This window comes from Molossus molossus, unplaced genomic scaffold (assembly GCF_014108415.1).
Source record: "Molossus molossus isolate mMolMol1 unplaced genomic scaffold, mMolMol1.p scaffold_m16_p_1, whole genome shotgun sequence".
Lineage (NCBI taxonomy): Eukaryota > Metazoa > Chordata > Mammalia > Chiroptera > Molossidae > Molossus > Molossus molossus.
The window spans coordinates 59028995-59053592 of NW_023425344.1; the positions used below are offsets into that span (position 1 = coordinate 59028995).

At 34.2% G+C, this 24598-nt stretch overlaps 1 protein-coding gene across 1 annotated transcript in view; it reads right to left on the reverse strand.

The window, feature by feature from the left end:
- Nucleotides 1-471: 471 nt before the first annotated feature.
- ANTXR2 (ANTXR cell adhesion molecule 2) overlaps nucleotides 472-24598 on the reverse strand; it is a 163130-nt gene continuing 139003 nt past the window's right edge. The window contains exon 17 of the mRNA XM_036249137.1: nucleotides 472-2392. Coding sequence (XP_036105030.1) covers nucleotides 2354-2392 — 39 coding nt within the window. The 3' untranslated portion in view covers nucleotides 472-2353. The remainder of the gene's footprint in view (nucleotides 2393-24598) is intronic.

Genomic DNA, 24598 nt, shown 5'->3' on the forward strand with positions numbered 1-24598 from the left:
ACAAAGGTCTACAAGAACTCATTGGGTGTATATCTGGCTTCCAAGTCACACTTGCACACATGGATAATCAGTGCCCATAGTATCATTTGTGAACATAAGGGACTTTTTTTTTTTTCTTATCCTCACCTGAGGACATTTTTTGATATTTTGTTCAGATAGAGTGGGAGGGAGAGAGAGAGAGAGAGAGAGAGAAACATTGACGCGAAAGGGACACATCGACTGGTCGCCACCCACACGACCCAATCAGGGCCGGGGACAAACTGCAACCGAGGTACGCGCCCTTAGCGGGAACCGAACCCGGGTCTCTCCAGACCGCAGGCCGACGCTCTAACCGCTGGGCCAAACCGGCCAGGGCATAAGGGACATTTTGGAACTCAATATAATTCTGTCCCTGAAACTAACCAGAGCAATGATATATTCAACCAAACAAGGCTTGAGTTTACGTAGGCTTAAAGAAAATGGTAGCAGAGGCACAGGTAAAATTTTATTTATGAATATGTAGACACATGACTTTGGATCCAGCCAGCCAGTGACATAAATAAACTTGAGCAAAAGATTCAAGCTAGAAGATATACATGTATATATATATATATAAAAAGTATTTGTGTGTGTAAGGCTCCTTGGAGCAGTGCCACAAATCTGGACACCAACCAACAGAATCACTCCGTCCTTTGAAATTTCCATTAAGAGCACAACGGGGGTAATAATACCGGGTTGCTCCAAATCACTCTTTCCATCTTGTGCACTCACATGCCCGCCAAACATGAAATGTTCGCCTTCTCCCTTCCCATGTGATGATTGTTGAACTTATTTTTAGTGTCATTTGATAAGCCTTTGTGCTCGCAGAGAGACATCCCACTGACCCAGCCACTGGTCATTGTCTATACCAGTTCACATCAAACAGGCGCACTTTGTCAGGTTTCCAGTCGAATATCCATTTCGCATCTGAAATACAGTATCGAAAGTGACTAGATCATTTGAGCTTTTCTCTTCAGCTGCTGCCTTCTTCCTCCCCCACAGTGTCTCTGCTCACGCTAACATCATTTGGCATCGTCGACATGGCACAATGGTGGTTTTCTAAAGGAATTATAATACATACATTTCCGATGTGTTGTGCTGCCCGATCCTCCTCCTGGAAATTTAATTTTTAAATTGATGAGTGGAGGCTTCTTCTTCTCTATTGAATCACATCCAAGGTAAAGTGCCCCTCAAAATCCAAGTAATGTGCATACAGTAATAGGTCATTCAATGTCAAAAGGCATAAAAAAGATGAGCAAAATCTTCACAGGCTGCTGCTTGCTGTTGCCTTTAATTATATTAATTAAACTTTGAAATTTTCATGCAAAGAGAGTTGCTGGCTTGTGACGCTGAAGAGCCCTTGGAGACTTGGAGAAAGAAAAAACCCTGAGCGGAAGCTTTGTGGTTACTGCTTCCTTTAAATTAAAAGCAAACAAAACTCCTAGGTATGTTTACAGTTATCGATGCTCTGTGCACTACTGCACCCTAAACATAGAAAGAAGGGTAAATCTACCAATCACAGGGACAAGTTCTCAAATCATGAGTCCCTCACACTCCATTCACGATCTGATTAGAGGCTGTCTTCCTGTGGAATAACGCTCTATTAATTTTCTTCTTTTCCCGAGTGCATAATGAAAGAAAGGTGTCTTGAAAAACTAAAGGGCAAAATCTTGCTTGCTACCAATACCTGGGGGCATCCTGTCTACATTTTGTCATTGTGTGCACTTTTCAGTGTCAGAATGACAAGACTGTCCAGGCAGAAGCTTCCCGTAAGGCACACTGCGGTAGGGGACATGGAAGGGTTTAGTGATCTGACAGAGCTATAAGGCATGGACTCCTTTATTTGCTTAGCCTGGTGGGAAATTTCATACTCTGCCCGTGGATGCACAATCTTGCCATGTAAAAACACAAAAACACAAGTCCCACGTTTCCATGTTCAACTCCCTTCTTCATGAAAGATCCATCACAGCCCGCTGTTTTGTGGTCTCCATTTTGATATCACCTTCATGCTGCTGTTTTTAATTTTTCTCCTTTTCTACACATTCATGCAAACTTTCTTGGATAAGCCATAGAATGTAGATTAACATTCCTCTATTTTCAATGTCTTGAATTATCAGTTACCACTGGGTTTCATCAACTCCCGTAGACGGCAGAACAAGTGTTTGAAAACATCTGATTCAAGCAAAGCAGAAGGCAGAGAAAACATTTCCTGACTGAGAGGAATAAAGCTGCTCTTCCCCAAATTGTTAAGGTATGTACTATGTTTCATCTGGTTGGAAATCAGCAGTGTGAGGATGTACCATCTTCATACCTTCTTGGTCTTCCTCCTTTCTTTTTACTGAGACGACACTCGAGAGAAGTTTATGCACCGGCCCTGGAAAAGAAACAAATCCTTATTGAAATGTTGAAGCAGTTACAAGGAAGCATAAGAACACCTAGTTTTCCTACTATAATATAATAAACAATCATCCAAGAGAAGGTCAACATTAAGATGAGACATGAAGTCATAATTTTTTTCCTTGAGTCAAAGCATGATGGTTCATTGAGATAGTCACAGCAACTTCATCTATACAATGGTGTAGTGAAATGAGAGTGGAAAACATTCTATGGGAAAGAGAATATTTTATCCCTACTTAAAGTACAGTGTTACTATCCTAGCAATAAAAATATCAAAGCTGCAACCTTGTATGTTTCTTTCTATAATATACTAAAATTAAAGTATTCCTTTATGCAATCTGGTGCTTCTAAAACTGATAAAGTTGGTGCTTCTAAAATGCATATATGAGGAGTACATTTAAGTAGTAAGATTGAAGATACGGAGTCTGGGCGAAGGGAAAGAAATGCCATCTCTTTGTGATTCTATTTTATAAAAGGCTTTTGCAAGAGGCTTATTAGCAATCTTGTCCATTGTTACTGACCCGTTCTCACAATGCACACCACCATTATGTATTCTCTCCAAACAAGGACTATTTATGTGAATTGCACATTTCCAAAGAGGCTTTGCCATCTGAATTCCTTAGCAATCCAACGAAGGCTATGGAGACACACAGTTTCATGTGTAATTGTAAATAATCTAAAACTCATTTGAAAATCAAGTTTCCAATTAGTGAGAAAGGGTCCCCACCTCCTTCTCTCTGCTTGGTATGACACTGCTGTCACTGTACCACATAAATCATGTCCAGATTCCTCACCAGGCCAAAAGCCAGCAGACTGCTTTCCCCTTTCAGGTCAGGATTGTCACCCTTTTGAGATTTATTTTTATTTTTATTTTTCACAATACCTGCTTTCTAATTTCAGATACTAGAACTTCTCTTTATTTCCCTCTAAATGTGAACAAAACATTCATTTACGATACATGGTAATATTAATAAATGTTGGAGAAGAAAACTTAGAACATAAAAATGAGCTTTTAGTCTATTTTCCTTTCAAAAATGACTACCAATAAATTGGGAAATTTCAGAAATGAAGTAACACAAAAGCGTAAAAGCAAACTAGTTTCCATTAGCTTTTAGTCTAAAAGTCAAACATTCATCAAATTATGTCTCTTAAATAATTTTGGAAGAAACACTGTTACTGTAATTGTCAATTTTATTACTACTTTGTGCCTAATTTCTACAAATAGTATCGGTGCAAAAGAAAGTGGGAGAAAAACATAGAGAACAGCACTTTAGAATAAAGTCAACATTTGCTGGTAAATGCAATGGTCATTGGTCATGTACTCAAACTGTGTTTTTGTGCTTCCTAGATAACCTTCAAACAAGATCTGTAGAATGAATATTAAGTGAAACATATACTCTTCTCCAGGTTAGGTAATTATGAAACCAAATGCCAAGAAAACATTAAAGGTGTTATTTTCATGATGTATCTTTTTCTAAACTCTTTTTTTCAAGGGGGGAAAGTAGGAACACGACATAATTAATAAATATTTCATCAAAGCAATAAAGTAGTGCTTCTAAGCCACAACAGTGTAACCAAACATGCAATGAGAAATAGATATTGACTATGCAATTGCAACAGTGATGAACATTAAAAGTATTACCTTCCAGCAATTTTCAAGAATCCAACAAATATATGAGGAAAGAGATTATAATGGCAATAATATGAATTAATGACATCTTTTTCTTGTGTATTTATGACAAAAAAAGTAAGTCTCTCTCTTCTGCATAATTCATGAAAAGAAGTTATCGTGAATCTAACTTTTACTTGAATTTCATCACAAATTAACTAGACACAGATATAAAGCTCCTTTCCTGATCACTTCTGTTCTCATACCAAATTAATTTTGGTGACATTGATTCAATTACTTTAAGCAATTGGATAGTTGCTTAAAATCCCTATTGATTTTGACCCTGAAATCCTTACTTCAATTCTTCCAACGCTTGGGATTTAGTATTAGTTATCAGCTACCAAATGTCTATTGATTCAAGTACCCCCAAATCCCTGCTACATGCATATACACCCTTGTGTTTGAGTACACACCTTTTAACAAAACAACCAAATAAATATCTTTTCCCTCCTGATCATGGACTTAGTGCATTTCACTTTTATCAAGAGCTGATAGTGTCTGGGTGTACTTTCATTTTACACAAATTAAAAAGTTGGACACTTGCAGTTCTGTTAAGCACTACCTAGTTCTCCCAGTCACGGGGTTCCTTCCACAAAGGTCTCATTGCATGTCTTCTGCAGCCAAACCACATCATACCACCCTGCCATACATTAACTGTGTGACCAGGGCAACATTTAACTACTGTGTGTTTCAGCTTCACCAGTAAAATGATGATTAAAAATTAGACCCATTCTAAAGACTGTTATAAAAATAAAATCTGTTACTATATATAAAGCATTTGGAGCAGTGCCTGGCATATAATACACTCTCAGTAAAAAGAAAAAAAAGTGTACTTATTCTCTATCTTCCCTCTCAGTGTTCCTACACAGTATCTGACATGGAGCAGACATGTAATAAATAATCACTTAGAAATAAATGAATGGATGTGTGATGAGCATATAAATAACTGAATACTAAATGACTAGACCTCCACAGGAGGAGAAGCCAGACATCAAAAACACAAATATAATATCAGTATGAATTTGAGAGAGAGAGAGAAAGGATTACAAAGGAGAAAAAGAGAATGGTGGAAAAGGAGAGAAGAAAATATGGAGAAACAGAAGAGAGTAGTTGTAAAGAGAAAAAGTATCATCAGGAAAAAAAGAAACTATCGGCCAGAAGGCAAATTTTATTCACTATTCCATCAGGCATGTTACTCTCAGGGGATTATCTCATACTAGCTGCTAACATTAATTTACCAGAGTATACTAAAATCAAGGCAACACACGCTGGTTGTAAGTGACTGTGATTAGGTGTCTGTGGCCCTTCAAATACTACTCAATGCTATCTTACAAAACCCATCATGGTAATGCTAATTATATTCAAGGTCATGAATGTTTGGGCTGCCACTGATATCATGGCTAGCTGCCTATGCCAGAACACTGCAGAACAATTTTTATTTGCAGGAAATGGGATATGACAAGGTTTACAAGACTTCATATCCTCATGCTTGCAATGCCTACACAATAAAGGTATGTTATCAGGGTAACAAGCAAAACAATATAAAATAGCTGGAACATACAACTCAATAAAAAATGATTTTAGTTTCTAGTGTTCATTTTTCTGAGACCATTTTATTTTAATGATAAATAGTAGAAACACTGAAAAAAATTTAAATTAATTAAATTGCTTAATAAAAGACAATGTAATATAAATATATAGAAATATACATAGAGACATATATTTATAATTCTAATAACTTATTCTCCTTATAAAGATTAGTACTAGTATCAGGTAACAGGTCTATACAGTCATTAGAATAAACCACTAAAATTGTGATATACTGAAATAGATGAACACAAGATCTCTGATAGCAAGAGTTAAAACAAGTGTGTGATATTGTGCTTTTTATATTTTACAAAATAAATTTAAAAATTTGAACTCAAGTGGCATATTTACAGAATAATATAATGTAATATTATACTATAAATTTAAAGTATTAATATAAAGAAATAACATGAAGTTAACTTTTTATTTTTTTAATTCAATATTTTCTTAATTTTCTTAACATAAAATCATACATCCAAAAGATGGATAAAATCAGAGTATACTGTTGTTGTGAGGTTTTAGGCAACACCCATATTTTCACCTAATTTTTTCCAATTAGGCAATCAATGAAACCAATTTGAATTTAATATCATGCTTTACAAGTCACTAGGTCATAACTTCAACAATAACATCATACAGTCAATATAAAATTGAATTAAATTAGTATCTGAGGACTGCATTCTTTTAAAAATGAACTATGAATGTATACCGTGCTTTTGTCTTGGGAATACAGCATATATTGGATGGAATGAAATGACTTTTAAATTTATTCATTTTGCATGACATAGGAAATTTAGAGTAAAATTTCTTAATATTTAAAGAAATTAAGATTTAGGCAGAACAAACAGAATTTAACTGACTTTAGATTATGGCCAAACATATATAAGGAAAGTTAATTTCAAATTGTGATAATTTAGATACTGGCTGACTAGATTCAATTTTATCTTCTCAGTACATTACATAATGTTAGGCAAATTAACTGTAAATAAGATTACTATGGGCATGTTTACCAACTTAAAGCAAAATGTTTGTAACCTATTAGGAATACATTTATATATTAAAAATTGGTATTGTATTATGATCTTAGTATGACATTTTTTTTTCTATTAGAAATATGGTTTAAAAGGAATAAAACTCTCTCCCGTTTAAGATATACTGTCTTATGCAACTTTACATTGATCACATTACCTAACTAGTGAACTTCCATGGCAAGAAAAGAACTTTCATGTTTTGCTAGTGGAAGTATAAATAGGCAAAAACTATCTAGTAAGCAGTGTATATAGTAATAGTTTTTAAAAGCTTACATTCCTTGCCTATTTCATGTTGGAATTCCGTCCAATAAAATATCTAGACAAAGACTGAAAAAATCTACTGTCGTATTTTTAATAATAATGAAAACATATAATCAGTCAATTTATATTTATTTCTGTCCCAAAACAAGAATAGTTAAATAAATTATGATTCATCTATCTAAATAACTATTGTGTAGCCTTTAAAATAGAAAATTAAAGATGTAGAAAAGTGGCAAGTGAAAAAAAATTCACATTATATGTATATATATGTAATTTTATGTTTTTAGACATATGCAATATATGTCTAAAGAATAAAAGATAACTAATGGAAAATACATCAACATATGAGGAGTATAATTGCATATAGTTTTTTACATTCTATTTTATGCCTTTTTTGTATATTCATATATTTGAAAGTTTTAAAAATTAGCTTTCAAAGAGTAAATTTAATCAGCAAAAATGAAATTCTTTCTAAACATCTATATGCTTTTTTTTTAATCCTCACCCGAGGACATTTTTGCATTTATCTTGAGATAGAGCAGGAAGGAGAGAGGGAGGGAGAGAGAGAGACATCGATGTGAGAGAGACACATCAAGTGGCTGCCACCCACACAACCCCAGCTGGGGACGAACTACAACCGAGGTATGTGCCCCTAGCTAGAACTGAACCTGGGCCTCTCTAGTCTGCGGGCTGAGGCTCCAACCGCTGAGCCAAACCGGCCAGGGCAAAACATCTATATGTTTTTAAAAGTTAGCCTAGGAACTTGTTCACTATGTATTGCCAGAAATCACCACCAACTACCAACTATGTCAACTTTTTTTCAGGACTCAATGTTTCCACAGCTCAACATGTTTACCTGCAGTAGGGTTGTATTTTACAGTTAACATCCAGATAACCCCATCGGAATGCAGTTCTGCTCAAGACTGTACGGGCGTGGTAGAAGCCAATGATTAATACATCTTATGATCCACAGCCAGCATTTTCATTTTTAGGGTACACAATTCTAACAGTTTCTATAAAATACCTGTTTAAGTATGTGTACAGTTCATAATCAGTCATCTAATTTTTAAAAATATGTGTGTGTACATATGTGTGCACACACAATCTACCTCAAGCCCTGTGCATATTGGAGTTAATTATATTTAAATAAGAATATAAGAGAGGTTTGTTAATTTTCATATGACATCAAACTTTCTAACCACATGCCCAGAATCTAGGGCATACATTTCTCTATTTAATCAACACCAAAAATAGGTATACTTTATGCACTTATCAGTAGGGAGTGGCATGAAGTAATCAAGGTCATGAAAAACAAGGATCTGAATCTAAGACTACACGATCCAGCAAGGCTATCATTAAAAATTAGGTCAAATAAAGAGCTTTCCAGACAAAAAATGCTAAGTGATTGTATTAACACCAAACCAGCACTGGAAGATATGCTAAAAGGACTGCTGTAATTAGTAGAAGAAATAGGAAAAAAAACAGAACCACACTAAACAAAAATGGCAATAAATAAGTACATATCAATTATCACCTTAAATGTGAATGGTTTGAATGCTCTGATAAAAAGACATAGAATAGCTGACTGGATAAGAAAGCATGACTCACATATATGTTGTTTACAAGAGACCCACCTCACAACAAAAGACTCACATAGGTTGAAATTGAAGGGATGGAAAAAATCTTTCAAGCAAACGGAAAGCAAAAAAAAGCTGGGTAGCAATATCATATCTGATAAATTAGATTTCAAAATGAAGGCCATAAATAGAGACAAAGAAGGCCACTACATGATATTGACAGGATCTATCCAACAGGAAGATATAACCTTGATAAACATATATGCACCCAATACGGGAGCACCAAGGTATATTAAAAATCTTCTAGAGGACTTCAAAGGAGAAATCAACAGCAATACAGTCATAGCAGGGGACTTCAACACCCGACCCACGTCACTGGAGAGATCATCTTGACAAAAAATTAACAAGAAAACATAGACTCTAAATGAAGTGCTAGATCAAATGGATTTCAAAGATATCTACAGAGAATTACACCCAAAACTGCAGAATTCTCATTCTTCTCAAGTGCGTATGGGACATTCAAAAAGACAGACCATCTGTCAGGGCACAAATTAAGTCTCCACAAGTTCGAGAAGACTGAAATCATATCAAGCATCTTCTCAGATCACAAAGGCATGCAACTAGAAATCAATTGCAACAAAAACATACAAAGACATTGGAACACATGGAGGCTAAATAGCATGTTATTGAACAATAAATGCGTTACCATGGAGATCAAGGAAGAAATTAAAAACTTCCTGGAAACCAATGAAAATGAACACACAACAACACAAAATCTATGGGATGCAGTGAAAGCAGTTCTGAGAGGGAAGTTCATAGCACTACACGCCTACCTCAAGAAGCAAGAAAATTTTCTAATAGACTATCTAACCTCACAACTTAAAGAACTAGAAAGCAAACAAAAAGAAAACCCCAGAGCAAGTAGAAGGAAGGAAATAGTAAAGATCAAAGCAGAAATAAATGACATGGAGACCAAAAAAAAAACAATCCAAAGGAGCAATGAAACAAAAAGCTGGTTCTATGAAAAGATAAACCAGATTGATGGGCACTTAGCTAGACTCACCAAGAAACAAAGAGAGAGAACCCAAGTACACAAAATCAGAAATGAAAGAGGATAAAAAATAACTAACACCACAGAAATACAAAAGATTGTTAACAGATATTATGAACAATTATACGGCAATAAATTTGACAATCTAAACAAATTGGACAAATTTCTAGAAAACCATAGTCTCCCAAAACTGAATCAGGAAGAGATATAAAACTTGAACAGACAAAAAACAACAAAAGAAATTGAAGATGTAATCAAGACTCTCCCAGCAAACAAAACCCCAGGCCCAGACCGCTTCACAGGGGAATATTACCAAACATTAAAAGAAGAACTAATACCCATTCTCCTAAAACTATTTCAAAAAATTCAAGAAGAAGGAAGATTTCCAAACTCGTTTTATGAGGCCAGCATAATTCTAATTCCAAAACCAGAAAAATACACTAGAAAGAAGGAAAACTACAGGCCAATATCCCTGATAAACATAGGTGCCAAAATCCTGAACAAAATACTAGCAAATTGAATCCAGCAATACATCAAAAAAATTATTCACCATGAGCAAGTGGGATTCATCCCAGGGATGCAAGGCTGGTACAATATTCGCAAATCAATAAATGTGATACACCAAATAAACAAAATGAAAGATAAAAATCATATGATCATATCAATAGATGCTAAAAAAAAGCATTAGAAAAAATCCAGCACCCATTTCTGATGTGGGAATAGAGGGATCATATTTGGACATAATAAAGGCCATATATGAAAGATCTACAGCCAACATCATACTCAACAGGCAAAAATTAAAAGCATTTCCCTTAAGAACAGGAACAAGACAAGGATGCCCACTTTCACCACTCTTGTTTAACATAGAACTGGAAGTCTTAGCCATAGCAATCAGACAGGAAGAAAAAATAAAAGGGATCCAAATTGGAAAGAAGGAAGTGAAACTGTCATTATTTGCAGATGACATGGAACTATACGTAGAGAACCCCAAAGACTCCATCAAAAATTTACTAGATTTAATAAATGAATTTGGCAAAGTATCAGGATACAAGATTAACATCAAGAAATTGACAGCATTCTTATACACCAATGATGAACTCACAGAAAGAGAAACTAAAACAACAATGCCTTTTACCATTGCAGCAAAAAAAAATTAAGATGCCTAGGAATAAACTGAACCAAAGAAATAAAGGACCTATTCGCAGAAAACTACAGGTCATTGAAAAAAGAAATAGAGGAAGATATAAAAAAATGGAAGCACATACCTTGTTCATAGATTGGAAGAATTAACATCATTAAAATGTCCATACTACCCAAAGCAATCTATAGAGTCAATGCAATCCTCATCAAAATACCAACAATATACTTCACAGTACTAGAACAAATACTTCAAAAGTTCATATGGAACCAAAAAAGACCTCAAATAGCCACAGCAATCTTGAAAAAGAAGAACAAAATTGGAGGGATCACATTACCAGATTTCAGCTTATACTACAAAGCCACCGTAATCAAAACAGCCTGGTACTGGCGCAAGAACAGGCAGATAGATCAATGGAACAGAATAGAGAACCCAGAAATGGACCCAAGACAATATACTAAATTAATATTTGTCAAAGGGGGCAAGAGCATACAGTGGAGTAAAGACAGTTTCTTTAATAAATGGTGTTGGGGAAATTGGACAGTTACATGCAAAAAAATGAAAGTAGACCATCAACTTACACCATACACAAGAATAAACTCAAAATGGATAAAAGACTTAAATGTGACTCATGAATCCATAAAAATCCTAAAAGAAAATGTAGGTAACAAAATTTCAGACATCATATGCAGCAGAATTTTCACTGATACATCACCTAAGGCAACAGAAACAAAGGAGAAAATGAACACATGGGACTACATGAAACTCAAAAGCTTCTGCACAGCAAAAGATACAATCATCAAAATGAAAAGGCTACCCACTGTGTGAGAGAGCATAATTGCATATATCAGATTAGGGGTTAATTTCCAATATAAATAGAGTGGTCATACAACTCCACAAAAGGAAGACAAAGAACTCAATTAAAAAATGGGCAGAGGAACTAAATAGACACCTCTCCAAACAGGATATACAAATGGCCAAGAAAATATGAAGAAATGCTCAACATCACTAATCATCAGAGAGATGCAAATTAAAACAACAATAAGGTATCACCTCACACCAGTCAGAATGGCCACCATCAACAAATCATCAAACAACAAGTGTTGGCGAGTGTGTGGAGAAAAGGGGACTCTAATACACTGCTGGTGGGAATGCTGACTGGTGTAGCCACTATGGAGAACAATATGGTGTTATCTCAAAAAATTAAGAATTGAACTGCCATTTGACCCAGCGGTCCCACTTCTAGGAATATACCCTAAGAAGCCTGAAACACCAATCAGAAAGAATATGTGTACCCCCATGTTCATAGCAGCACTATTTACAATATCTAAGATCTGGAAATAGCCCAAATGGCTATCAGTAGACAAATGGATAAAAAAGCTGTGGTACATATACACAATGGAGCACTATGCAGCTGTAAGAAAGATCTCTTATCCTTTGAGATGACATGTAGGGACGTGGAAAGTATTATCCTAAGCAAAACAAGCCAAACCAAGAAATACAAGTATCATATGATCTCACTTATTTGTGGAATATAATTAACATAGCAGTCTGAGGAATGGGGTAGTCCCAGAGATGTGTAAGTGGGGTGCAGACTGACAATCCCCAGAAGAGGGGTTGGGTGGGAGAGATAAACCACAGAACTTATATGCATGAACAATGAACATGGACAACAAGGCTGGGGACAGGGCAGGGTGGGAGTGGGAGGGGGGAATCAGTAGGTTAAAAAAGGAGAAACATCTGTCACAAAAATAATTAATTAATTAAAAAAAATAAAAATAAAGAAAGAAAAAAAAAAGCTCAGATTTACGTGATGTTCTAAGCAATTGTTACCCTTAGTGTACACTTTCTGGTAGAGCGCTATATTGACTTTGCCCCATGATTACTTCCTTATTTTTATTCTGAAGGATTTTTGTTATTAAACCTCATCTGAGGATATTTTTTCTATTGATTTTTTAGAGAGAGTGGAAGGAAGGAAGGGAGGTGGGAGAAAGACAAGAGAGAGGGTGGTACAAGGAGGGAGGGAGGGAGGGAAATAGAGATTGGTGTGAGAGAGACACATCAATTGGTTGCCTTCTGCACACACCCTGACCAGGGCCTGAGACTGAACCTGCAACCTGGGTACATGCCTTTGACTAGGAATCAAACCCAAAACCCTTTAGGTGCAGGCCAACGCTCTAACCATGGAGCCATACCGGCCAGGGCTATTCTGAAGTTTTATTGTGTGCTTTTCTCAGTAAGTCTTTAGAAGTAGACCAGGTATAAGTAAATGTAAAGTAATTTATATTTTTTCCTTAATTCTCAACATTTCTAATCATAAAGACTCCAAATTCATCTAAACTTCTAAAACCCTCCAACGAATGTATTACCTCGACCCCTACTTTACTTTTAATTTTTTGAGAATAGAACAAAAATATATTCTTTTATAATTTCAATTTATATGGATAATTGTTCCAAAATAGCAAATATTTCCTGAAAGAAAATATAAGGGCTTTTTTTTTTTAATTCTTAATTTCTTTTTTTTTAATTAATTAATTTTTGTTACAGATGTTTCTCCTTTTTCCCCCACTGATTCCCTCCTCCCCCTCCCTCCCTGCCCTTTCCCCAGTGTGTTGTCCATGTCCACTGTTCATGCATACATGCATATAAGTTCTGTGGTTTATCCCTCTCCTACCACCCCCCTCTTTATGGTATTGTCAGTCTGTATTGACCCCTACTTTGTACAAAAAGATCCGATCATGTCTACGTCCCTCCTTTGTGGCCTCTTCTAGTTCTGGTAGGACTCAGTGAAGCACTTTGCAAATAGCTGATTTCAAATGGTGATCAAATTAAACTTAACCTGAGCTGCGTTAACATAGATAATTAATATGAACTTAAGGTTTATACTTGCAAGCATGTTTAAACTATACTAATCTTAAAATCCCAAAAGTTCTTTTATAAGAATGAATCCCCTAAGTCTGAAGACTGAATGCTTAACTTTATTTTCGTTAGCTCCTAGGAAAAAATAAGCATCACATTATTCTTTATAGACTAGAAGTGTATTAACATTGCAATTCATCTCTTAAAGCAGAGCTCTGTGCGAAAGCGTTACTCCTTTACTTCATTACCCACTGGCCTATAAGAAGGGATAGAATGTATCAAGGGTAAATCATCAACAAAACTTTGGTTATAACAAAGGCTAAATTCACAATTGGAATCTGTCAGCTTTAACTTCACTTAAGTGATGTTCAGGCAGTAACAGGTATCTATTAGAACAGCGGTTCTCAACCTGTGGGTCGCGCCTTTTTGGGGGTCGAGTGTCCCTTTCACAAGGATCGCCTAAGACTTAACAGTAGCAAAATTACAGTTATGAAGTAGCAATGAAAATAATTTTCTGGTTGGGGGTCACCACTACATGAGGAATTGTATTAAAGGGTTGCAGCATTAGGAAAGTTGAGAACAACTGTATTAGAAGAAGTTCACTGACATTTCTTCAGAAACTTGTTGGCACTACCTTCTCTTGGGTCTCATACAAAGTAGGAATTAGAAGTTGATGCCCAAAATAAAACTGTCTAGGGCTATGTTACTGCTCTGCAGTTAACTGAACCGAGAGATGAAAACAAGACAATAGTAGGAACTGACATATTTGCTGTTGGTTAAGAAGACTCCAGCTCCCCTGCAGTATCTGAAAACTGATTTCACCCATTCCTTTTCACTGTAGCCCGTATGAGTAGCACTTACCAGAGCAAGTGTCATGTTTCCCATATCTGGAGCATTAAAATTCTGCTGGCATTAACACCTGCAAGCTCCTTTACTAGCTATCTGTGCAGGATATATTTCACTGCCAGAACCTTTATAGTATTATGCTCACCTCATAAATATCCATTGACAAGCTGAAGCATACAACTGCACTTTAGTTTAGACTTTTCAAACATAGATAGATGATTTATTTACATTCTCACCTCAAAAAGAGTTTACTAAACCTTCATGCTTTGTGCAACAGTAAATAGTGATTCAAATTTAAAACTGTGTACAAAGCACAGATACACATAGAAACACACACAAGACAATTTAAGAGGTCCAGGAATACCCGAATATCAGGAATGAATGCTGAGTTGAGGACACAATAGGTTCTTTTTGCGGAAATTTTCTGTAGTAGCTGAAGAGAGAGCACATACCATCATCTTTCTCTCATAGACATAATATAGCATATATGAGCAATCTATCAATACATGTGAGATATATAGAGATTTATATACAAATATAAATTATTATTTATAACATGAGAGAATCTGTGCTATCTTCGGCTAAAAATAAAACTGCAAGATTTTGAGCTGAAGTATAAATTCCATCTACTCCTTTTTAATGGAAGTCCTATATATAAACGTCCCCTTTTACAGTGGAGACTATACAGTATATGGATATTCAGTAGATGTCATGAGGGAAATGCTGAGTTTGCCTGACAAATTAACTTTAAAATGTTTTTTTCCCTCTTTGTTCTGTTACGATACCTACAAACTTTTAGTGACTCTACACATACTGTTAACACTTATTTTGCTTATATCCAAGTCTCTTAATTTTTCTTGAGATTCAGGCATATAGTTGGACATTAATGAAACACATAATCCATACCTCATAATGATAATATATGAATTTGACCCTTCTAATTTACTAGCAAGTTATCTACCATCTATCTGTCTGTCTATCTATATCTATCTGTCTATAGACATATATAGATAGAGAGTTCTCTAGAAATCATTGTTGACAATACCTTCTCTTGGGCCTAATGATATGTTGTAATGGGAAGCAGATGCCCAAAAGATATATATATATTCTGATATATGTAAAATCAGAAAATAATTCCATGTATCTTTTTAGTTGGTAAACATTTTTCTTGTTGGACACATCATAGGCAGTATAGGAATACCTTTCTTCTTCTGTATCTTAATTAGAGTACTAATTGTCTAGGTCTTAAACCAAGAGTAAAAAAAATGAGTTAAACATACAACTTAAAGCTACAGAAAAACAGAAAATAAGTTTTGCACATGCATATTATAGAATTACTAGTATTAATAAAAGGTTGAAAATAAGCCAAATATCCATAAGTAGGAATAAGATTAATAATCTATAAGATACAGATAGATAATGGAATATTACAAAATGATATGCAGCTGTTAAAAAATAATGAGAAAAAATCTGTATACATTATTGTAGAGTGATTACCAGGATTTATTAAGGGAAAAATCAAGGTACATATAGTATACACATGATGCTATATTTTATATTACAAAGAAAGAAAATAGATGAATTAATGTATTCTTGTATTTTCAAAGAGAAATAAAAAACAAAATTCACTTTGAAAACGAAATTTAGTAAAGTAGATGAGACTATAAATAAGATATCTTTTAATACATCTTGTCATATGCTATCAAATGCAACCATGTAAATATTTTACATTTTCAAACAAAAAGTTATGTAGTAAAAAGAAATCTCTACAAACTAAAATAACCTTTACTAAGTCCAAGGCAGAACCCTGACCAAAGCTAAGGAACTAGAAGGACCATTGAGACAGATCCCTCCACAGCACATCAGGTTTTCCTTGAGAGCAAGAAAGTAGTCCACTGAAGTCTGGGAGAAAGGCAGGAGAGCAGAGAAATATTTTCTTCTTCAAAGACACATGGGGTCTTCCCCAGGGAAAAGAAAACAGCTCACTGATAATCTAGGCATGGCAAGACTGATGAGAAAAGCAGCTCTGAGGAACTCAGGGCTTTCTTGAACCATAGGCAACAGCATAAAGTCACAAATTATGGCACACACAAGCAATAAAATATGAGCCATAATCATCAGCAAATACAATTAGGCAAAACTAGAGTTAACAAACAAGAACTTTAAAATAACCATGAGAGATGTATTTAAAGTTCTGGTGAGAAAAAATGTATGCATAAAAATATGGTAAATTTCAGCAAAAATATAAAAATTACAAATTAGAACAAAATGAAAAGGCTAGAGAAGAAAAAGGTTTTTATTCATGTAAATTAGACTGGACATAGCTGAACAAATAAGAGAATAGAGACTGTTCAAATTTAAAAACAAAAAGAAAAAAATAACTAAAAAGAATCTGAGACTTGTGGGATAATACATAATGTTCATATGAGTAACTGACATTCCAGAAAAAGAAGAGAAAAATATTGAGAAGAAAAATTGAAAAAATAATTACTGAGAACTTCCTATAACTGATACAAGGCATGAACATACAAATCAATGTAGTGACCCTCAAGCAGGATAAATATGTACAAAACCATATTAGAGAATATATAGTAAAACACATGAAAACCAAAGACTGTCATAAAAGCATGCCTCTCTGGTCTTCATCACTACATCCCAAGACATACAAATACTCCTCAATTTACAGTGGGGTTATGTTCCAATAAACTCATTGTAAGTTGACAATATCATAAGTCAAAAATGCATTTAATATACCTAACTATTGAACATCATAGCTTAGCATAGCCTACCTTAAACTTGTTCAGAACACTTGCATTAGCCTACAGTTAGGCAATATTCTCTAAGACAATAAATTGTGTCAGTTTTTTATCCTTGTGATCATATAGCTGAGCTCACTGCCACTGCCCAGTATCATCAGAGAGTATTATACTACATATCACCCAATATTGTACTACATATCACCCAAAGTTGTACTGCATATCACCCAGCAAAAGATCAAAATTTAAAGTACAGTTTCAACTGAAGGCATATTACTTTTGCACTACCATAAAGTGAAAAATCATTAGTTGAACCATTGTAAACTGGGGACCATCTATATACAAAGAAAACATTCATAAGCATGACAGCCAACTTTTTATCAGAAACAATGGAAGATGTAAGACAATGGAATACTCTAAAATGCTAAGTAGGCAGGGGGAGTCAACCTACATTTCCATGTCTAAAAAAATTATCATTTGAGAATGCAGGCAAGCTCTGGCTGGTGTTGCTCAGTGGTCAGAGTACCAGCCTGCTCACTGAAGGGTTGCAGGCTTGATTCCCAGTCAAGGGCATGTACCTTGGTTGCAGGTTCAACCCCTGGCCCTGGTTGAGGCACATATTAGAGGCAACCAATTGATGTGTCTCACATCAATGTTTCTCCCCCCTCCCCTTACCTTCCACTGTCTCTAAAAATCAATGGAAAAAAATACCCTTGCATGAGAATTAACAACAAGAAAAAAAAATGTTGGCAAAATGAAGACTATAAAACCTAACAATTCATCTGCAATAGACTTCAAGAACAATAAGTGCTAAAAGAAGTTCTTGAAACTGAAGAAAAATACACTAGATGGAAGCCTAGTTCTGCAAAAAGAAAAAAACAAAGAACAGTAAATATGTGAATAAATAAAAAACATAAAAATATAAAAAAAATAAAATTTCTTTATGACACCATTGATTAGTTAAAGCAAACAATAGTAATATTATATTGTTGAATTCATAACATATGTAGAAATAAAATGTATGACAATGAGAGTGTACAGAGCTGGAAAAGTAAATGGAAATTAGACCACTGTGATGTTTATTTTTATTAAACTATTATAATATTTAATGGTAGACTATAAAATGTTAAAGGATCATATCGTTATCTCTAGAGCACCCACTAAAAACAGCACAGAGATATAGCTGAAAAACATAATAGAGGAGATGGAATGAATTATAATAAAATACTGTATCAACATAAAGAGGGTAGAAAAAAAGAAACAAAAAAAACAAAGAATGGATAGGGTAAATAAAAATCAATTACAGTAGACAGAAAGACTGAAAACAAACTAAAACCAATCAACTGGATACATAACCATATCCAGAAAAGAACTATTTCAACTGACTTAATATGGTATTTTATCTGTATACTAACAACAGAATATAATCTAAGGATAAATCAAGCAGCAAAGAAATGTTTTATTTCATTCATGAGTCTTAATTTTACTACTACTATTTTATTATTCATTTTTAGCTATATATATTATAGGGTAGAGCAATATAAGTAGGTACTTTAATATTGTTAAGGCAAAGATTTCTCATGCTAGAGAAAAAAAGGTACAAGTATACATTTAAAAATAATAAGATCCCTTAATATTACACTAAAATTTAAAATATAAAATCATGATTTAAAAAAACCCAAAAAACTATTGAATTTCCTAACTATGCCTGCTGAAAATGCTTAGAAGCAATGACAACCCGATAACAAATAGCACATCTATTTTCCAAAATGTGTTCTCTAAATATCATTATCTTCTAAAAACATCTAGGGCTTCTTCGATTGACTGTTTTATTCTAGTTTTGAAATAGAAAATGTAGAAGATGAGCCTGGAAAATTTATCAGTCTAATGTGGACCATGTCAAAAATGTATAATAATCAGTATGATGGATCAGGATTTTACCACCTGCTTTCATTGATTTATCTAGGCATCACTAATAGCAGAACAATCAATGTGATGCATTATAAAATGCACAGCACCATTTATGAATATCATGTCAAAAAAAAAAAAAAAAAAAGGTGAATTTTGAATCAGACTAAGGTGGAACAGAGTATCAGTATATATGAGTGTCTGTTGGGGACCAGTGCTGGAGGAGTTGTAATTTTATAAGAAGTATTCAGGGGCACATGAGCTTAGATTTTAAGGGAATCAATGAAACTGTGACTGTCTGAGGAAGAATAATTTTGTAGAGAATACAAGTACAAAGGCCCTGGGGTTAAAGTGTCTTTGGCCATATCTGCAGAAAAGCAATAGTGCAGCAGGAACAGAATGAGCAATGGAGAAAGTGGAACAAGAGGTAATAAGAGAGGAAACAGAGACCCTATCATTCAAAGCTTTGTAGTAGCAACTGCTACAAATCCTCTTTTTAAAAAGTAAAGTTACTAATTATACAAACTGAACGTCTGAATTACTTCTTATCTATTTTACAGCAGATTGAGCTATCATGTTAAATTATTTTATTTTAAAAGTTCTTAAAATTTACAGGAACCAGGTGGAGGGAAAATGGGGAAAAGGAAGGGGGCATCTATAATACTCTCAACAATAAAGATTTTTAAAATGACATGTACCAAACTTTCTCTCTGTCTCCCTCTCTGTCTCTCTCTTTCTCTATATATATGTCAGAATAAAGAACCCAAACTCCAACCATTATGTCAGATAATAGTTAACTGAAAACTCAATCCATATTTAAATTATGCATTTAGAAAAATGTTACAAATCTAAATGAAGGGCATATTACATCACTACTGTTTAATCAAGTGGGAAATAGGTTAAATTAATTTACTCAGTATGGATGAATGCTGCATGAAAACACTAATTTTCACTAGACTGTTTCTAGGCTCAAAATTGTAACCTCTCTTATTAATACTACAGAACAAAATTTTTATAGGCAATCCATGTATTTGTCTGTAGAAAATTAGGCATTGAGATAATTCAGCTTAACAAACTGCTTTAAGCACATTGAAGGAGAAATCCTAAAAGCTTATATATCATTAGTACTGAAAAACATTCATTGATAGATTTTCCTTCTGTATATGACCCTAAAGATACAATGATTTATCATAGCTAAGTTTCTAAGAATTAAACTCTTACTTTGGGGACCCTAAAATAGTATACGTTGTCCAAGTGAAAAAATTAATAACTAAAAATGTGTTGAATTCAGCCTACACTTGATTCATACAGATTTTCATTATCTGTCTCTACTTAAAAGTATCCACAGCAATTGGGGTCATTTGTCAGATGGCTAAATTCCCAGCTAACCCTGCTTTTATGAGCAGATACAAATCTGAACATGCACTTCATATATAACCACAGGGATTTATATTCCAAAGATAGATGCCACTGTAACCCAGAGGTTATTTCACTGACCAGTGAGCATACAGTGGCATTTAATGGGAATCCCTTGATTACAGTTTGTAAAGAAACTAAACACGCAATAATTTTTTCCCTAAATCAATACAGGCATTCTTAATCCAACTAACAAGATGCTTAAAACAACTGTGAAAATATTGAACTATTTCTTTATTAATCCTCCCAATGGAAAGAATAAACATTCAAAGTTTAAACATTTATAACATGTACAAGCATACAGTTACATTCAAATAAGTAAACATGACTGTGATAGTGTCTCAGAATACTAATTTCTTACTCATGTACTAAGTTACCTCTATGTACAAAGGATAGTTTGCTTCTTGGTCCATAGAACTCAAATGTACTAAATACATACACATTTAAGAGTCAAATAACAAAAAGTCATTGCCTTTGGTTATTTAATCTCCATTTGATTGTGTATACGCTATTATTCAACATAAATACCAAAACCAGAAACTGGAGTTTAGGTCTATCTACAAGTCAAGTATTGGGTCTTCTGTTAATACAAAACAGATGATCGATAGATAGATAGATAGATAGATAGATAGATAGATAGATAGATAGATAGATAGATAGATAGTAAATGGATAGATAGATACATATATACATCCATACATAGATGGATATGGACATAGAGTACATTTTTCAGTTAGCTTAGAGAAACACATTTTGATAGCGTAAGACAAAATGGTTTTCTAAACAAACATATAATAAATCTAATATCCTACTTCAAAAATATAATTAGACTCTAGATAAAAAAGTTTGTTCAGTATTATAACAACCCTTCTGATTTTTTTAAACAAAGAAATCTAAGTATTTGTTTAAACTCTGTCTTCTGTCCTTGAATGTAGTCTCCATGATGGTTGTTTTTACACCATTTACAAATGTACTGTTCACTCTACAGTTCAAGTGCTTTAAAAAATTTGCCAATTAATGATAACTACTGGGTTTGAAATATTGAATTTTACCCATGCAGTTGATATAGCTCTGATCATATAACTGATATTGGTATCAGTATTTATATAAATATTGAGATAGTTCAGTCCAACAATACAATGATTAGCAAGCTATAAAATAAAATCCAATGGTTCACTTGTCTAAACTTACAAACACAAAACTAGGAAACTATGCTTTAGTTTTTACTGACTTGTAGTTAAGTAATAGTGGCAATCATTCCACCGGCAAAAGTCTTCCTGGTTTATTTTGTGACATGAATAGTCAAGGAGTCCTAGATGTCCCATTTTTTACATGCTGGCTCAATGGCGAGACATAATTGGGTAATTGCTGGACTGCAGGATGGAAGTGTTCTAAGCTGGGAGACAAGTAGGCATCGGAGAGGAACTGAACTTGATGTCAATTTTAAGTAGAGAGCAGATGGTTGGAAATGAAGTGTTTCATGCTCGAAACCACAACATTCAGAGAAGATAGAGATAAAAGTATATATTCTAAGTCATTATGATTCTTATATCTAAATACAACACGTTTTGACAAGCAGGAAGTGATCACTATGAGCAACCTAACCACATGTAAACATGTCATGCAGTAGCGAAACATTAAATCAGTGCCCAGCTAATTAATTGATTTCGTGGGTGTTTGTTTTCCTTTATGCTTCTGTTATTCACTGTCAGAGACATCAATATTCTTTCTTCACAAGTGGCATACCACTTGATACCTCTATGCATATCAATAAAATTCCAGAGACCAAGTTACACATGGAGGAGGAATTATTCTACATTTATTAATAACATCAGTACATTTGAAAACAATATAGCATAATTCATGCAGCCTTACTAGAACACATTCTTTAAATGCTCTCAAAATTGATGGCATTTAATGACAAATGTGAAAGTTTGAAATTTAGTTGACACTGGCCTCTTTATCAACAAGTAAAGATTCATGCTTGGAAAGAATGAAAACATTTTTTTAAAAGAATAAAGTATAACTTGATAATTCTATTTCAGTTAATACATATTTTTTCAAATTAATGAAAAAGTCCTTAATCTACAATGCATTGTCGGAGTTGTTCCTTTTTTGGTGACAGATTATTAGAGGAATTATTAATTCCAGAACAGTCTTCAGATTCAGGAACAAAAAAGAAAAAGATAAGAAACTGCCTTTTATAATTGCAAAAAATATAGTGTTCATAAAGCTTGCTTTCTTTAAATGCAATTTTTGGTACACTTTTTTTCAAAACCTTGCTGCCTGAAAATATCTCTTTGACTGAAACAAGAGAGGTGCTATAGTCATGCCCCTCTCAGTGCCCTAATAATAGCTGTGCCAAGCTGTCATACCCTAACCCAGCATCCAGAAACGCTATGTGAGATGACTGTAATGTGTTGTTTGAATGGCATCCCTGAGAAAAATCCAATGGTAGCAACATAGTTTTAGATTTCAATGTGAAAAATTGGTCATTCTAAATATGTATCATTGTATTTTTTCATCAAAGTCTACAGCTATCTTTGGAACTTAAAGAAGACTGACTGAATAAAATATTCTTCTGTTGGCAAACCCCAAACCTGGACAATCATATCAGCATTTTTATTCGGTCTTTTCTGACAACATCAACGCACCTTGTGAAAAGACAGCCAGATGTTCACTCTATTTGGTGCTATTAAAAGTCTGTTTTAGAGACAAATTATATTCACTGTTTCTTTTTTCCAAATGACGATGGCAATGAAGCCTTTGATAATGAAGAAAACATATTTTTAATGTGGGCTTTTTGGTACTTCTAGCTTAAAATATACAGCTTAACATATGTTTAAAACAGAGCATATGAAAATAAGAAAAAGAAAATCTGAGTTCCAGGAACAAATATTGGTTCAAAAGCTACTTTATAGTGATTTCAAATCATGCAGTCTCAAATATATTGAGATTCAGAACTAATAGAAATATAATTTCTTTGTTGTAATCCTACTAACCTTTAGGACTTCAAGTTGCCACAGCTGATATCTCATTGTTCAGGTTCTAAAAAATTTATTCCCATATTTTAAAATGATTATATCAAAAGAGTCCTTCTCTTAGGGTCATTTCTCACTGAACAATATTAAAAATAACACCTTTATAAATCAGCCAGTGAACAAATTAATTAGTAGTTGCCAGTGAGTACCATCAGGGTAACAACTTCCCTCTAGCCCCTTAACAGTATTCTCTATCACCGAAGTAGTGTCTGTGAACAAAGCACCAATCAGTGTGTTCTTAAACCATCACTTCCATGTTCTATGTTCTTTGACAAACCGTATAATAAAATTAACTCAAAATAATAGCTTTGGAAAACTTTCAAGATTGCCAAGGGTCCGCTAAATTACTAGTGATTAACATGTGCTAAATAAAACATCCAATATTTTTGAATGAGAATTTGAATCTAATTTCTTTAAGCATTAATCATCTATTTAAGATTTGTATGTTTTATGTAAGTTTCTGATATAATTTAGTTGAGTATTAAACTTACCTAACACAGCAATCCCAATCAAGTCTATAAAAAAACCTGTTTATTTAGCATGTTATCAATTAGAGATGAATTAGGTTTAACTTGATTCCAGAAGTTTCTAATTCTAACCTTTCTATTTTACAAACCACATGTCAACATCCCATCAAGAAGACTGTTAGCTTATGTGGAGGGAAAGAGGAGTAAGATGGTTGCCTTATAGAAGCAAATAAAAACATCTGATTTTAAGTTCAGAAAGGAAACTGAGAATTTATACAAATTGGTAAAGACTTGTATGTGAAAGTAGCATTTTATGGGTTTTCTTTTTATTCCTCACCTGAAGATATTTTTCTCCTTATCATTAACTAGAGTGAGAGGGAGAGACAGAGAGAAACATCAATGTGATAGAGCCACATTGACTGATTGCCTCCCACATGACCTGACCAGGGCCCAGACAAACCGCAACCAAGGTACGTGCCCTTGACTAGAATCAAATCCATGACTCATTGGTCCGCAGGCTGATGCTCTAACTGCTGAGCAAAACCGGCCAGGTGAAAGTAGCATTTTAAAAATAAG